A 16,617-nucleotide genomic window follows, 5' to 3' on the forward strand; every position below is an offset into this window, starting at 1 on the left:
AGGTCTTCCCCAAGGGGTTTCCAGGAATGTGGGCATAGATGTGGGTCAGAGACATGCCTGTGGACATTCCATTCCTGTGGACAAAATGCCTGTACCGTTCCTAGAATTCTTGCAATCTGCACACAATACTGTACCATTAGGCTCCTCCCTGAGCCGTCGCCAAAAAACGCGGGTAGAAAAAACAACGTCGTCTGCTATGCACATGCGCACTTCGTACCCAAGAAACAGCTGATCCAAGATGGCTGCGCCCATGGACACCGGCGGCGGCGGCAGAGAATTCAACTTTATTTCCCGAAGATCTCCCGTTATTTCTTTACATGGAAGCGTCGCTAGTAGCCAACCACTCGCCTCACAAATAGGACTAGGTATGTTAGTAAAAAAAGTTCACTCGACGACGTCAGGATGTTTTAAATCTACTGAGAAAACACGCCCCTTTTCAGGCACCATATTTGAACTTTGTCAAACAAACAAAACTTTGCCCTAGGAAAAGAAATTATTTGCTATACTAATTGCGAACTTTTAGAAGCTTACTTGCAGGGCAGTTCCGCAGTTTTCAAAATTATGGTCATTTACTCTCCAAGCAGATGTTGGGGTGTAAAATCGTAACGGGCCGTTTAAATTATCTGACGACTCGACTGGGTTTCTCGGACAGTACCACAGTTTTTGACAAGAAGATCCCCTTTTCTGTCCACTGTTTTAAGATCATCTAGATATGCTGTTGCTGTACAATTTTACTCGAGAGCAATATTATACTATTTATAGAGTACATCATCGGAGACGATGGACAACCAGAAAAAGAGTACAAATACTAGTACAATATTATAATAGTAAATAGTCCAAATCAGAAAGATCATATGCATAGTGCCCACACCGGGAATCGAACCTGGGCCTTGGTGATGAGAGCTCCAGTCCTGTATAGTTTTGAACCTCTTTATTGATGATTGATTACTATGACGATTATGACAAAACTTTCACTCACTCACTCACTCAATCCTCTTGCACGTGGTGCGTAGAGCTGACTAGCTTTGTCAGGGCCCGCCACTTTCCTCTGTCTTCAGCCAGCTGCTGTGTCTGGGGGAGCTGGATGATGTTGATGTTGCTCAGGTCCCGTCGGACAGCGTCCATCCATCTGGTACGTGGGGCCCCCCTGGGCCGCCGCCATCCTGCCTGTTCGGGGGCAAAGTCCAGCAAGGCCAGGGAGGGAGGCGGAGAACATGACCATACCAACGGATCCGTCGGGCAGCTGCAAGGCACGATGCAGCAGGTTTTCCAGTCAGGTTCCTTATTGCTGACATGTTCATGCCAGCGAATGCCGGTAATCCTCCGGAGGGCTCTGCTGTCAAATCCGTCTAGTCGTGATTCCAGCTTGACAAAACTTTGTGTATTAGTAAATGTAGAAATGGCTTTTTTTTAATTTCCAGACATCCTGAAGCGAGGTGGAAACGCGGCGGATGCGGCTGTTGCCATGGCAGCGGCGCTAAACGTGACGGAGCCATGCAGTACCGGGCTGGGCGGAGACTGCTTCTGTCTGTTTTACCACGCTGCTTCTAAAACTGTCAAGGGTTTAAATGGCAGGTAAGGTGTAGAAATCAGCCTAAAAAGGGTATTAATTGGCCAGAGAAGGTAGCCGGCCAAAGAAGCTCCAGTTGCCCGCCGAGAAAATGGAGCTTCTCTGGCCAGCTACCTTCTCTGGCCAATTAATACCCTTTAATTTTTTAGGCTGATTTCTACGATTTATTCAGTCCGCAAAAGAAGTCTGGTGGAGACTAGGTAAGGTGCTCTGTGTATGAGTAAGGCCATGTTGATTTGATTATAATATATATGATTATAATATATGATTTGATTATAATATATGGACATACTCTCCAAGCAGAGGTTTGGGTTTTGGCTTATTTTTGGCTTTTTTATGGCTTTTTTGGCTTTTCATTTTTGCACCGGTATCTTTTTTTATGCCAGCCCCAAAATAACAAGAAAGCCTGATTAAAAAAAACACGCCAAAGTAATCAGCTTACTCAGTGTACTGTACTTTTACTAACATTCAATTTTGCCACTTTTAGATTAATGTTATAAAACCCTAAAGAAGTAATGTGTTCCATTTTTTTCTGTTGTATCACAGTGGCAGAGCACCAGCAAGGCTGTCCTTGGACCTCCTGCATAGTCAGGGCCACAGTGCGGAATGCCCCCCTCCCCCCTTTCACGCACACAACGTCACAGTACCGGGGGCGGCAGCGGGCTGGGTGGACACAATAGAGCACTTCGGCAGCAAGAAGGTTAATCAGAATTATAACTGTTACAATATGATTATTAACCTTTCACCTGCTAGGACCTAGGAAGAAAATGTTCACTGTTTCCCGACCGACCCTAGAAAAAACTGTAGACCCTTAGCCTTTTTTGGGGGTGGACCCCTGCAAGACACCTACATTTTTTGAGCTAAACAACCATTTCCAGCTCCATGATCTGACACCTGACTAATGAAATTTTGTACAATCGCCTAAATTCCAACATTGACATAGAAGTGTCCTCATGCAAGTAGCACTTTGTTAAACCAAGGACATTATACTATGTATTATACTGTGACTGTGTATAATGTCCTTGGTTAAACTTTGTTGAGTTGGATAACTAGAGATCGCCAAAGGTTGTAAACCATTTATGCAACTTAACCATAACCTACTTCCCAGAAGTTTGAAATGTCATATTTCATGTTTGTCTGTTCAGGTAAGTATGCAGGAGATCCTACAGCCAGCTATCCAGCTAGCAGAGGAGGGTTTCCCCGTAGCACCCGTTGCTGCATACCACTGGGCAAAGGGAGCGGCCTTGCTGCAGTACCAGGACAACCTGCATGGGGGCGACCTGCTCATTCAGGGCAAGGCACCCAGAGCTGGCGAAGTCATGAGAAACCCTCACTTAGCTCAGACATTTAGGGTAAGTTTTATATCTTTTGATTTATCTATTTGTGGTTTATTTTGAGTGACTTGGCGAGCAGGCATGAGATGAGAGGTTGCAGGTCCCTAGCATTCCTGGCTACATGTTGGGAAAGGCATTGATGAAGGTTAGACATCCAGGTAATAATATATGCCATAAAGCAGTTATTCAAGCAACTGGATATGATTTTGGAAATGGTCAGACATTTCAGGTAGTAGGGAAATACACTTATTATACATGATTTTTCTCACTCCACCCATGGTGTAAAATGGGAACCTGACTTTGTTTGGGGAGGTAAAAGGGTTAAAGGAGAGGGCTCTACCTTCCAATACTAATTGCCTTAGACACAGTGGATCAACAGCATACTTTCCTTACGGCATCAGAAAATCAGATTTACTTTTTGACGAATAGCTTTTGAGACCCACCCTGTCTCTTCAACCCGGTAAGATCTCGTCTTGGAGTTCTATTGTCACATGAATTGTTGTGATCATCATGTGACAAGAGACAGTCATATACAGGCTTTAGGTAGTGACGCCCCCTGTCCATGTTTAAGGTACGGCGGATCTTGATCGCCTCCTGAACACCCCTCACTCACTCACTCACTCACTCACTCACTCACTCACTCACTCACTCACTCACTCACTCACTCACACTCACTCACTCACTCACACTCACTCACACACACACTCACTCATTCACTCACTCACTCACACACTCACTCACTCATTCACTCACTCACTCACCCCTATCTCAAGATTTACATGTTTTACCTTCCAGGAACTTGCCAGCAAAGGAAAGTCAGGTTTTTACCGAGGCAGGGTTGCCCAGGCCATCGCTGATGTTGTACTTGAACATGGAGGATTGTTGTCCTTGGACGACCTTGACTCCCACACCAGCACTTTGGTTGATCCCATTTCCGTGGACTACAGGGGGGTGAGGGTCTGGGAGATACCACCAAATGGCCAGGGGATAACAGCACTGATGATTCTTAACATTATAGAGGGATTCAGTATGAAAGGTATTTTGATTGACTTCTTATGATTAGCCCGATTCTGACTAATCACAATTAGAGATGAGAGAATGGCGCATAGCTGTTTGACTAATCCAAGAGTGGCTTAATATCTGTGAAGTATTTGTTCACATCTTTATGTTTTATGTACTTATCAGTGTAGTTATGTTTACCTTTGCAGAAAGAAAACATAAATTGTTTCTTCTTCCATTGCAAACAAATAAGGTCAATGATCTGGATCAGACATCTGTCATCAACTAGGAAACAACTGAAGTAACTGACGAAAGCTATATATAGCTAGTGGATACTAGCTGAAACGTTTGACGTTTTCAAAATCATATCCAGTTGCTTGAGTAACTGCTTTTTGGCGTATTGTATTACCTGGATGTCTAACCTTCATTGACGTAACTGAAGTAACTTTTAACATTTTTCAAAAAATTTTCAATGTCAGTGTGACTATTGTGAAGTTTTGATGGTATCATTGATGGTATGCTTATATTTTTACCATTGCATTTGTACATGCTGAAATGATAAATTCTTAATTTGAATTCTTAAATTAAATTTTTACTGTTAATTTTGATTGTTGGTGCAGATTTAGGACACAACACAACAGACTACCTCCATGTTCTGATCGAAGCTATCCGGCTCAGTTTTGCGGACAGCCTTTGGCACTGTGCCGACATGTCAAAGGTCAAAGTTCCTGTGGAACAGCTGCTGTCCAAGGAGTATGCTGCCCAAAGGAGACAGCTGATCAACATGGACAGGTGCTACAGTTTGGATTTTTAGTGTAAAAAACAAAATGACTTGATGTTTAAAGTTAAAACTTTTGGTCCAACACAAAAAGTTCTCTCACTTAGAGCTTTCGACCAGGTAACTCTGGTCTTCCTCAGTAGACTGACCCAGTGAAGCTTGTCACGTGGCTTCTTTGAAGTGTGATGTCAACACTTGGTCAAAGGTATCTGGTAGACGATGTCGGCCCCCATCGCAGTTCAATGAAGGGGAAGACCAGAGTGACTGGTCGAAAGCTCTAAGTGAGACAACTTTTTTTGTTGGACCAAAAGTTTTAACTTTAAACATGTAACCACCAAGATGAACTTTCATGATAGTAAAATGACTTGATGTTTAAAGATGAAACTTTTGTTCCACAAAAAGAATTGTTCTCACCTACTTGTAGAGTTTTCAACCAGTCACTCTGTACATTCCTGACTGTCCGTCATAGTTTGGAGTTCAACCAATGAGAGAATGGCAGTTAGTGATTCAACCAATGAAAGAATGGCTATTTGCTACATGTTTGCATTGTTTTTATGTTCACATTTCTGCATTTTGATGAAGATAGGCAGGGCTTTGGCATTGGTCTATCACTCAGAGGTGAATTCTGAGCCCTCATTAATATATTTGCAAACTGATAGCTTACCTTTACCTATTGCCACCATAACAGCGCTATGAAGGAACCCCCAAAGGGAAACATGTCCTGTGGAAATGACACTGTGTACTTCAGTGTTGTGGATGGGGAGGGGAACGCTTGTTCCTTCATCAACAGTAACTACATGGGCTTTGGGACAGGCCTGGTCCCCAAGGCTTGTGGCTTCACATTACAGGTATGTTCTTAGCATTTTTTTTTTTACATTTTCCTCTACATTTTTCGTTGGGTTTGGATGTGGTCAGCATCTCAACATAAAGGCTGCAGTTCATGCTTTTATAGGTAGGAGTCTTGAGATGCTAACTTCTCTCCTTAGTAATCTTCCAATTTCCTTGTTGCAGAATCGAGATGCTAACTTCACTTTTTAGAAATTTTCCAATTTCCTTGTTGCAGAATGGAGTTGCTAACTTCTCTCTTTTGTAATTTTCCAATTTCCCAGTTGCAGAATGGAGTTGCTAACTTCTCTCTTTTGTAATTTTCGAATTTCCCAGTTGCAGAATCGAGATGCTAACTTCTCTCTTTAGGGGGGGCCCGCATGCCCTTTTCCGTAGAGTGTAATCGGCTGCTTTAATTCTACATAGAGCGTAGACGGACTGCTCTAATTCAACGTATAGCGTAATTGGCGCATTTTGCGTAGAGCGTATTCGCCATTTTAATTCCACATAATGCATTGGAGTTTATCATAAAGCATAATCGAGAGGCTTCCTGATTTATCATAGAGCGTTGTTAGGACCCCCCCATGCAGGCCCTCCCTTTAGTAATCTTCCAATTTCCTTGTTGCAGAATCGAGGTGCTAACTTCTCCCTCCAGCCAGACCACCCCAATGTCATTGCCCCGGGTAAGAGACCGTACCACACCATCATCCCTGCCATGGTGACAGACAGCAGGACAGACGAGCTTCTTATGTCGTTTGGAATCATGGGGGGATTCATGCAGCCCCAAGCACACGTCCAGGTAGAGCACGTCGGCAGAACGTACTGGGCCTGCGCAGAACCCCGTATTTTTGCGTTTTTCGTTGGGTTTTTGGTCAACGTTGCATCAGAATTTTGCCTGTTGCAGAGGATATTCTTTCTGACACAACATTTGGAAACTACTGTCGAAATGCTAACCTTATATGAGCGAATACAACCTTATATGAGACATTCTGCCAAAGTGCTATGTACAATACATTACGGGTTTCGCGCAGGTGCAGTACGTTCTGCCGACATGCTATGTAGGGGAACCTTCAGGAAGTAGTGCAGTTATTTTTTTTCATACAATATGCTTAGCCTCCGTAGCAGGCTTATAGAACTGGGGGTTTGGTGGTCTTCGGCTGTTTTCTGTTTAGCCACTGGGGGTAATTCAACCAGGCCGGCTATGTTGTCTATATGCAATCAGAAAATAGCACATAAAAGCTCCCAAGACCATGAAGACCCCCAAAACCCCCTGTGTGTTTTGGGCATGCTCTGGAGGCTACAATATGCTATGGTGAGCAATACACATGTACAAACATGATTGTACATACATGTAAGAAACAATGTAGTGGGCAATCAATGGCTCACAGCTGCCAAGTGTTCTCAATTACAATGAAGGATACAACTGCAGTCTCGATCTGAACTTACTCACTCACTTCCGTACCTCATTACACTTGGGGGCTCCAAGTGGTTCCTCCATCTGGACACAATGTAACAGTGGGCATTTCCACATGCTTTTTTTAGCTAGGGTTTGCTCGATAGGACTTTCTTGACAGTGTTTCATCCCTCTGGGTGTTCTGTGCTAGCATGACTTCTGTGCAGGGATGTCTTCACTGTGATTTACATTGTTGGCAAGATTTGCTGATAATTCTGAAGATTGAAAACCCCTTGATGTTGTAAAGGTGTCAATTATATGCACTTGTATACTTGCACTCATGGTAAACTCATGTAAACAAGTATACAAATGTTTTATTTTTTACCCTCTGAATTTGCAGGTCCTCCTGAACATGTTAGAGTTTGGTATGGACCCCCAGCGAGCCCTGGACCAGCCGAGGCTGTGTGTGGGTCCTGGACATGCAGGTATGTAGGACAAAAGCATGCTCATGTTTCGTGTCGGTAGATCATTCGACTGCGAACCGGGAGACCCGGGTTCAATCCCGAGTCGTACCTGGGACATGTCTGGACATGCGCCCGACGTTGTGTCCTTGGGAAAGGCACTTTACACGACTTTCCTCACTCCACCCAGTTGTGAATGGGTACCTAACTTCGGTTGGGGCAAGCCGTATTGAGGTCACCTTGTGGCGCCGAATGGCAGCTGCAAAGAACCCTTGCGGCAGTTCCACAAAAACTCATGTACTAGACAGTCTATATTACGGTGCTTAAACATGGCTCTCCTCAAACACTCAATGTAACATTACAACTACATCATGTACATTTGTAACTGGTAAATTTTTTTAATTGAATTAGGTTGAAGTTGTTTCACCTGGATAATTACATATTGAATATTGCAATAACCAAAAATATATTCAAATGATATCTTTTTATCATCATTTCCTTATTTCTGTTTTCTCATTAATAGGTGCCGTGGGGTCAGTATCTTTAGAAGAGGGAATTCATCCAAATGTAAGGGATCAACTGAAGGCCAAAGGTCATGATGTGGTTGGTCCAATCACAGGCCACGGAAGGGCCCTATTTGGACGGGGCCAAGTCATCACAAAAGGAGCCTTCTGGTTGGCTGAAGGAGATGAACGTGCAGCCAATGACAAGCGGGTATTTTGGGCAGGTTCTGACCCAAGAGCAGATGGACTAGCTATTGGATTTTAATCATAAGAACAATGATTCTTTTCAAAATGAACATGTATTTGAATCATAATGAAATTATCATGCTACTTTTAAGAAACAGTTTAACTAAAGATTATTTATTTCTATATCAATATCATCAGGAAGCAAATGTGCCAAATATTTTATGTTTCTATATTAAAATCAGGGAACTATTAAAGATGCTGATGTCTATGTTCTTGTATGTGTGCACACATGACTGTATCTGGCATATATAATCGAAACTAGTGAGATACAAACCAGTTGATCACAGACAAAATCATTCAAAAGTTTTTTGTATCATTTTATTCCTGCATTGCGTTGCGTCTTTCTGGCCGATCGGCCTCACAGACAAACAAAAAACATAACTGTACACTTTATGTCGTAATGATCTTCACGTACATAAAAGAAACAACCTTTGTAGTCGTTGGTGAAGGTTAGACATCCAGGTAGTAAAATAAGCCAAAAGCAGTTACTCAAGCAACTGGACATGATTTTGGAAACGGTCAGACGTTTCAGGTACCATCCACTACCTTTCCTCATTGACACTGGAGAGTTGTCAGAAAAGCAAGTTTATACGTGCGAACCTTGGTAGTCCTTCAGAGTCAAAGATGGCTACCAGTGTAAGAAACAATCATGAAACAGCAAAGTGGTTGCTACAGACACATCTAAGTAAGACAGCAATGCTTTAAGTGCCCGGTCACATCCGTCGTACGAACGTCGTACAATCATCGCACGATCAACCTGAGGGTTTTTTTTAGTCGTACATGGATTTTACACTACTACAGAAAAGGCTGTCTTTTGTTAATTCCGTCTCACAGTTTGCTGGAAACCTTACGATCGACGCATAATCACAACCCGAGGGCTTTCTTGGGATTAAGTCGTGCATGTAGTCGTACACTACATCTACTACTTCTGACGAAAAGGCATGGATCATTTTTGATGGTCGATTCTATCAAACGGCCTGCTTTAAGACACCTTTAGTAGTCATAGAAAATGTTTTGTAACTGCCCACTGTACCCTTCATAAGTATAGTTGAACGTACGTGTAGAGTCGAAATATTTTCTAGCCAGTACTTCTTTATAACACTCTGTCAGACACAGTATACGTTGACCATATATGTAGCATTATAATAGATTCATACCAACTAGTAACTTTATTATTTGCGCCATGCATTGTACCCGTGACAATCGTTGTGCAATAAACTTTGACTATGACTTAAATACTACAACATCAAGTTGAAAATCGTACGACGCCCTACCACGGACGCGACTGGCAGGTACCGGTAGCCGCGCCGTGTCTTCAGTTCTGTTTACGCATGGGCGGCAGGCGCATGGCGACCCCCATCTGCCGGAGCAGCGACTTCAGCAGGAACCGCTCCTTGTACCCGGGCGGGATGTAGCGGACAGCGCGCGTCTGGATCTCCTCCTCCTCGCTGCCGGCCGGGAGCCAGTCGAACGTCGCGGTGGGCGGATGAGGGCCGCCGGCGGGCTGGAGCTGGTTCCCTAGGCAGCCGTCTTCGCCACAGTCCCCGGCCACCGTGTTCAGCGCAGCCCAGGCCAAGGCGAGGAGCAGGAGCATGCAGGCGTCTGGACCCTTCATCGTCCTACAAGTCGGAATATTTATATTATACTTTATTTCAGGCGCAATTGGCCCATAGTAGACAAACAATTAAAATAACAAGGTGCACACATAGTAAAAACGGTAGGGTTCGGTACATATACAAACGAGAAGGGCCTTACCGGTAGACTAGGCCGATATAGTGATCCCAGTAGTGACTGGTGGATGATATGTCTGAATGGGTTGCGAGTTTTATGATTCTGTTATTACTGTTGAGGAGCCGATTGGTGAAAGAGTGTGTTAGTTTACGTATTGATAAGTTATTGCTACATAAAATGCCTTCGGGCAGGAATTTGCAAATTCAACCACTTACGCTATCTGGCTACCTCCCAAACGGTCTGCCTATTTACCGGAATACACACATAGGAGGCTTAAATCTACCGCAATACACCCTGCATGGATGAGATAACACGCCAAGTCGATGTATTTTGGCTTAAGGTAAATAGGCAGACCCCCTCTCAGATGTGAGGATATGCATGGTAGAGCGCTGAGGCCTAGAAACAAAATCTCTCAGTTTAAGTGCAGAACATCAGCAGGTTTAGAAACAGCAGGATACCGTTCCTTGTTGAACTACTGAATGGTTAACCTTACCCGCTCTTCTGTATATATTTGTGGTACACAGGGGACAATGCAGTACTCATTTTCACCTTGCCTGAGCGTAGTGGGGAGAGTCGTGTAAAGTGCCTTTCCCAAGGGCACACGATCGGTGGCATGTCAGGACTCGAACCCGGGACCTTTTGATTCCGAGTCGAGCACTCTGCCGCTACGCCACACGACCCCACTATCTCGAGTTTGGAGTACCCTTTTATCTTCAAATTTGGATGGGAGTTGTCGAAAATAGGTTCACGGAGGACTTAAAAACAGGCACAGTACATCCTTACCAGCGTGCCGAAGAGCGCAGGTGTATCGGACGCTGGAACAGAAGTGCGAGGGTCGGTTAGGGCACACTAAGTACCTGACCTGTAGACTTGGTTACAGAACCAGCACATGGAAGATTGCCTTTGATTACACGTAATTGGTAAATCCACCAGCAACGACCACTGTTCCACCTGTGTCTGACATGATTTAGTTAATAGTAATAATTTTTTAGGTCTCAAAGATTGAGTTAATGTGTCGTGAACGATGCTAGCCGCATGGCAATATATAAAAAGGCCAAAGGATACCGTTTATCTGCAACAGGGTTGTGTGTTGAGTGTTATATATACTCATTGAGACAATTTCCTAACCGGGTTTCCAAAGGAACGTTGACGTAAATCATAGTTATTCCGATTATACAATTACCATTGAATGCGTGAGCTGTTATAAAAGTAAAATATTATAATAACATCTGGCTGGCCAACTTGATTGTATTTTATGTATCTAGGACAGTCTTTTATCCGACCCTTGTTTTTGTAACACGACGCTTCTTTGTTGTCAGAATATCGTGTTAATTTCAACCTCGTTAAAATACAGCATCGCGTTTTCCAGGTATAACAAGTGTATGGTCTCGGGCGGGGGGGTAGTATGCAGCGACTTTATTATTGTTAGGAAATCGTTTTGTGCATAATACTGCATATGATCAAATCTTGGTTTTCTATCAATGATCCGCAAGTATTCTACTAAAAGGAACATCAATTTGCGTTATTGTTGTACCATAGATATACATTGATGTTCTATCAAAGAGAAATACAGAAAACGACACAGTGGATTGCTTTGTCAGTCGTCTGTGGCATTTTGGCAGTCGTCTGTAGTATTTTGCCACTCGTCTGTAGCAGTTTTTGAGCAGGCTGAAAATTGCTGATTTCTATCATGGATGAAACATGATAGGCTAACGATTACATGAAATCGTATTCTGTTCCGTCTCTCTGTTCTTTTATTTCAGTCAAATACCAGCCTAGATGAGAACAAGAAATAGCCGTGCCTTTAAGTACCAGAGTTATCAACCAAGGATTGAGGTGTTCAAGAATTCATTCTTTCCTAGAACTATCGCAGAGTGGAACTCACTCTCACCAAGTACAGTAGAAACAATGCCATTAGATAGCAATGTCTAGAGTTAGATGTTCAAGGGTTAGGTATAACAAGTCGATCGGTGTAATGTAGCCAGCTGCCGCCGTGCCGCGTGCCTGCGAAGCTGCTGTGTTACGCCGAAAGGCGGTTATACCGGCCATACAGATACAGATACAAGTTCTGCATTGTGAGTTAGAAGTCTCCTGCTTTAGTCTGACATCCTTTAATTAATTGAGTGGAAAGTTGAGTGGAAATGTTGCACGCCAATTTGGGTCAGCATGCTCATCTCTAAATCCTCTTCGTGACCAAAAAAGTACACTTCTGGGAACGTGACAGAAATTTAAGTGTCTTAAAAGTGTCATCGTACAAAGCCCTTTGCTTGCTAATGCTAATGAAGTACATTTACGATAATTACACTTATGACAGATACACTGCAAGAGATTCAAACGTGCCGTGAAATGGACAGCATCGGGTTTGCATGCCATTTTAACTGTGCCACAGTAAGCAAAGAAAATGTAGAAGAATAAATGAATAGCAGAATGATTGGGACCGTTGAGGTGAGGTGAGAATGAATAGCAAAGGTCTATATTCACCACCACTTCTCTAACAAAAGCCGACGTTTCGATGACCGTCTGTCATCTTTATCAGAGCAATTATGACTGGTTCACTGAGCGCACATTCATGAAAATGACAGACGGTCATCGAAACGCCTGTTCTTGTTCAACAAGTGGTTGTGAAGAAAGACCTTTGCGATTCAATCATTCGTCAAGCTGGTGACATTATTCACCGAAGAATCTTTATTGACAATACAAATGCAGGCGCTCTTGTATGACCAGCTACTAACAACAAAATGAATCATAACATTTGAATAGCCAAAACATTAGTAAACCTATAATACTATTACAATCAGGGTGATGACAAAACATGAGAAACACGTACGAACAACAACCACAGAATATTCAGCACCATGGACGGCGTCACTTACGTTTAGAAGCAGGATTCTGGCAATGTTAGCAGATGGAAGGCAGGTACAGCAGATCGGTGGGTGCGTCTGTCGTTGGGAGCCGCCGTCTGGAGCCTACCCGGTCGCGGTGCTGGGGCCTTTATAAAGAGGACCGTTCTAAAGGGAGAGGTGAAAAAAAGTCCCCGATGACGGCAAACATTTACGGCAACCGCCCACGTGTCGCTTTCAATGAGTCCTTGGAACCAGATAATGGAACGTTGAGCCCTTTTCGCCTGATTCCCTTTGTGTAGATAAGGGGACGCGTGCCTTTTGTCACTATGGATGTAGCAGACTCTAATTGCCCACTTGAGACAGGGCTCCTTTGTCAGTGATAACAATATACTCCCGGAGAGACCGATCATCTAGAAAGTATAGAAAAAAGTTTCTGCTACTAAGCTTATGTCACACCCGTTGAAAAAGAAAAAGAAATTCAATGATTTTGCTCGATGGAAGGCCAAAAGACTACATCTGGGAACTAGATGGGTATAGATGACGATGCTAGAAAATGGCGGTGAACGTTGGTTCTGACTTTTGAAGACTTGTGGCTTGCATTTGGCGTGGGTGCAGCACTTGTCAGGGAGAGAGTTCGACAATTTGGCAGTCGTCGCCGGAAACAAGGAGGTCAAACCTTAATGGTGGCAAGAAGCTGTGGCTGTATACGTAGGAGGACTTTGAGAACCTGGTATTTTGAGAACCTCGTGGCACACTGAAAAGCTCTCAATTGCGGAACAGGAAGCTGAGTGGGAGTTCATTGCAACAATGGCCATAAAAGTTAATGTAGGACAGACACAAAGAGACAAAATTTCATCCATGAGAAAGAGAGTACAGGTTTCACGTCATAGGATAGCCACTGACCACACAAATTCTTCTTTGATTACGGTCTAAAAGCTATCATTTTAGGATATATATGAAATAGTGGTACCGAGGCGCTGCTTGAATACGGTGGGAGTACACAGGTCATCAATAAGGACTTTCACCTTTCTTTCGGAGAAGTAATATAAGAATCATTTGGACATAAGCCCGCTGATTGCAAGTTTTCCTAATTGACGATCCGAAGGCTATGTCAATATTTCAAGAAGTAATGTGATCTTTTTTCTTGGTGATGTGCACGTGGCTGGATTTGTGGACCATAATTGGTCATTAGAGAAAGTGATGGCAATATACTATATAGAGAATAGACCAATCCTCCAAAAGTATTGTTAAAAAGTTTCTGCTACAAAGTTTGTCTGCCACAAGCTAAGTAAAGGAATTCAAGGATTTTGCTCTATGTAAGTCAAAAAGATCACATATGGGAATTGAACTGCGAACTATGGTGGAAGATGGTTGTGAATTTTGCTTTCGAAGGCTTGTCGATTGTATTTGGCAGGTAAACACTTGAGAAGAAGACGTTGAACCTCAATGGTTACAAGAAGCTGTTCTTATGTAAGACGTTAGAGGCTGGAATTCTGTGACTTTAATGATGTGAGCTGGTAGAAGAGAAACGAGAAGCACGCTGGAACACTCAGTTCACCGGAACAATGGCCATGAAAGCAGCTGTAGGGGTCACACGTGTGGGGTCGTGTGGCGTAGCGGAAGAGTGCTCGACTCGGAACCAGGAGGTCCCGGATTTGAGTCCTGACATGCCACCGATCCTGTGCCCTTGCACTTTACACGACTTTCCTCACTTTACCCAGGTGAAAATGAGTTTTGCGTTGTCCCCTAAGCTGTTGGTAGCGGCATAGCGGCAAGTTGAAAAAACTTGAGTGTGCCGTCACCACGTCTTGTGATAAGATGCTAGAATATAATAAAAAGTACCAACGTGCAAGAAGAAAGTTTGATGTTTCTTTTATTGTATCTCGGAGTTGCGCGTGCGACACGTGGCCGGATCTGTGGGCCATAATTGGCCATTAGAGCCGGGTCGTGTCTCTCCTCGTGCGCCGTGCTGTCTCGGTGTTAGTTTCAAACCATTTCATCTTCAAGTGTGTGTATTGTACCTGGAGTGTCCCCTTCGGGACACGTGTATTTCTAAACTAGAGTTCGACGAACTCACACGGTCGTGTGGCGTAGCGACAGAGTGCTCAACTCGGAACCAAGCGGTCCCGGGTTCGAGTCCTGATCATGACACGCCACCGACCTCGTCGCGCAGGTGAAAATGAGTATTTTCCCCTGTGTTGGTGGCGGCATTAACATAAGTTGAAAAAAACTTGAGTGTGCCTTCACCACGTCTTGTGATTAGATGTTGGAATATAAAGTTCGACGAACTCATACTTTTACCGATCATGGAAAGCAGCATTCTAGTATTTTCTAGAATGCCTCAAACTTGATTATGTATATGCATATTAGATCCTGATTTACGTAATTGTCATCTGATCATGTCAAGTATTACTTAAGCTACCTACATACCAAACATCTTGACGATCCGTCAACCCCTGCTTAATTTGTCAACTCTCAAAGATTTTAACGAAAACGCACCTGCAGTTCTAGAACAAGTTGCTAGGGGAACCAAACTTCTGCCACTTCTTTTCGATCACAAGATCTAACACTATCTACCACATGAAAATCGTGACCATAGCGTATCCAGAACACGAGATATCAAAACGCTGCTCCACTGTAGTACCCACATACTAGTATCAAATATCAAGATAATCTATATACGCTAGTCAAGCTCGTCGAATTATCATGTGGATACGCAGACACACACGCTAGCGGTAGCCTGGTTACCAAATCTATTCAGACTTCAGAAATACCTGCACAGCTCCAATTTTACCTGCACTAATCCGCATATACCCAGTACATGGATCAGTGCAGCTTAGGTACGGGTAGATGTCGGGATATTTTCAAAGCTACAATTCTACCTGTACTGATCTGCATGCACATGCAGGTGGGATTTCGAGCTCTGAACAAAGTGAGTAACCTGTTTCGGTATAAATAGGCCATTTTAATAACAAAAACAACAACAAAAAGTCTCCCGAAAATAGTTAAAACTCGTCACGGTGCATAAATAGCCTTTTCCGTTTTCCCAATACAATAGGCTGGCGTCCGCACAACGGAAATCAGATTACAGACCGTTCAAGTTACAATGAAGAGAAGGTGGCCCCATCTGCTGTCCAGGACATGGTGATTTGCGTCATTCAGACAAACTAGTCCCAAATGGCCCAATTATTAAGACGAAGGGTTGGAGCAATGACGTCTGTGTGGATGGCCTTAGTTGGATGGGAAGGTTGGTTGAGGTTACAGAGGGATAAAGTTGGATAAAACCCAAGAACAAGTCCAGAACTTTGTAACTGATTTAAATGTGCGTGCGTGAGGGCTGTTGTGTGTGTGTGTGTGCGTGTGTGTGTGCGCGTGTTGAGTGTGCATGTTTGTGTGTGTGCGCGTGTTGTGTGTGTTCGTATGTGTGTGTGCGCGTGTTGTGTGTGCATGTTTGTGTGTGTTTATGTGTGTGTGTGTGTGTGCGTACGTACGTGCGTGCGTGAGTGCTAATGTGTGTGTGTATGTGTGTGTGTGTGTGTGTGTGTGTGTGTGTGTGTGTGCATGTTTGTGTGCGTGTTTGTGTGTGTTCATGTGTGTGTGTGTGTGTGTGTGTGTGTTTGTGTGTATATGAGTAACGCCATTATGTGTGTGTGTGTGTGCTGTATATGTGTGTGTGTGTGCGTGCGTGCGCGTGTGTGTGGTGTGTGTGTGCTGAAGATTGTGAATAATCGGTGGAAATGGTGGTTGAATGTAGATTAGTTTTTATTTGTCATGGCTAAATCCATTTTGTATTACATCGTTACAAAACTTCAGACAGTTGCAAACCTTTCTGAAGAACAATCCGGTGCGTTACATGTACCACAGACACCATGTCCTATTTACATACTAATGATGTTTCTTGTTTCGGCAACACACATTCTGGTACAACCGGTTT

At 43.5% G+C, this 16,617-nt stretch overlaps 1 protein-coding gene across 1 annotated transcript; it reads left to right on the forward strand.

Annotated features, from left to right (window-relative positions):
• Nucleotides 1-232: 232 nt before the first annotated feature.
• Nucleotides 233-8,292, forward strand: LOC109462864 (putative gamma-glutamyltransferase YwrD). Its single transcript, XM_019759502.1, has 10 exons — nt 233-365; nt 1,422-1,575; nt 2,117-2,270; nt 2,716-2,922; nt 3,700-3,940; nt 4,524-4,695; nt 5,370-5,529; nt 6,135-6,305; nt 7,300-7,384; nt 7,884-8,292. The coding sequence occupies exons 1-10, from the start codon at nt 239-241 to the stop codon at nt 8,126-8,128; spliced, it is 1,716 nt and encodes a 571-aa protein (XP_019615061.1). The 5' UTR covers nt 233-238; the 3' UTR covers nt 8,129-8,292.
• The last annotated feature ends 8,325 nt before the right edge of the window (nt 8,293-16,617 follow it).

The sequence above is a fragment of the Branchiostoma belcheri genome, unplaced genomic scaffold, assembly GCF_001625305.1.
Source record: "Branchiostoma belcheri isolate BF01 breed outbred unplaced genomic scaffold, Haploidv18h27 scaffold12, whole genome shotgun sequence".
Taxonomy (NCBI): Eukaryota; Metazoa; Chordata; class Leptocardii; order Amphioxiformes; family Branchiostomatidae; genus Branchiostoma; species Branchiostoma belcheri.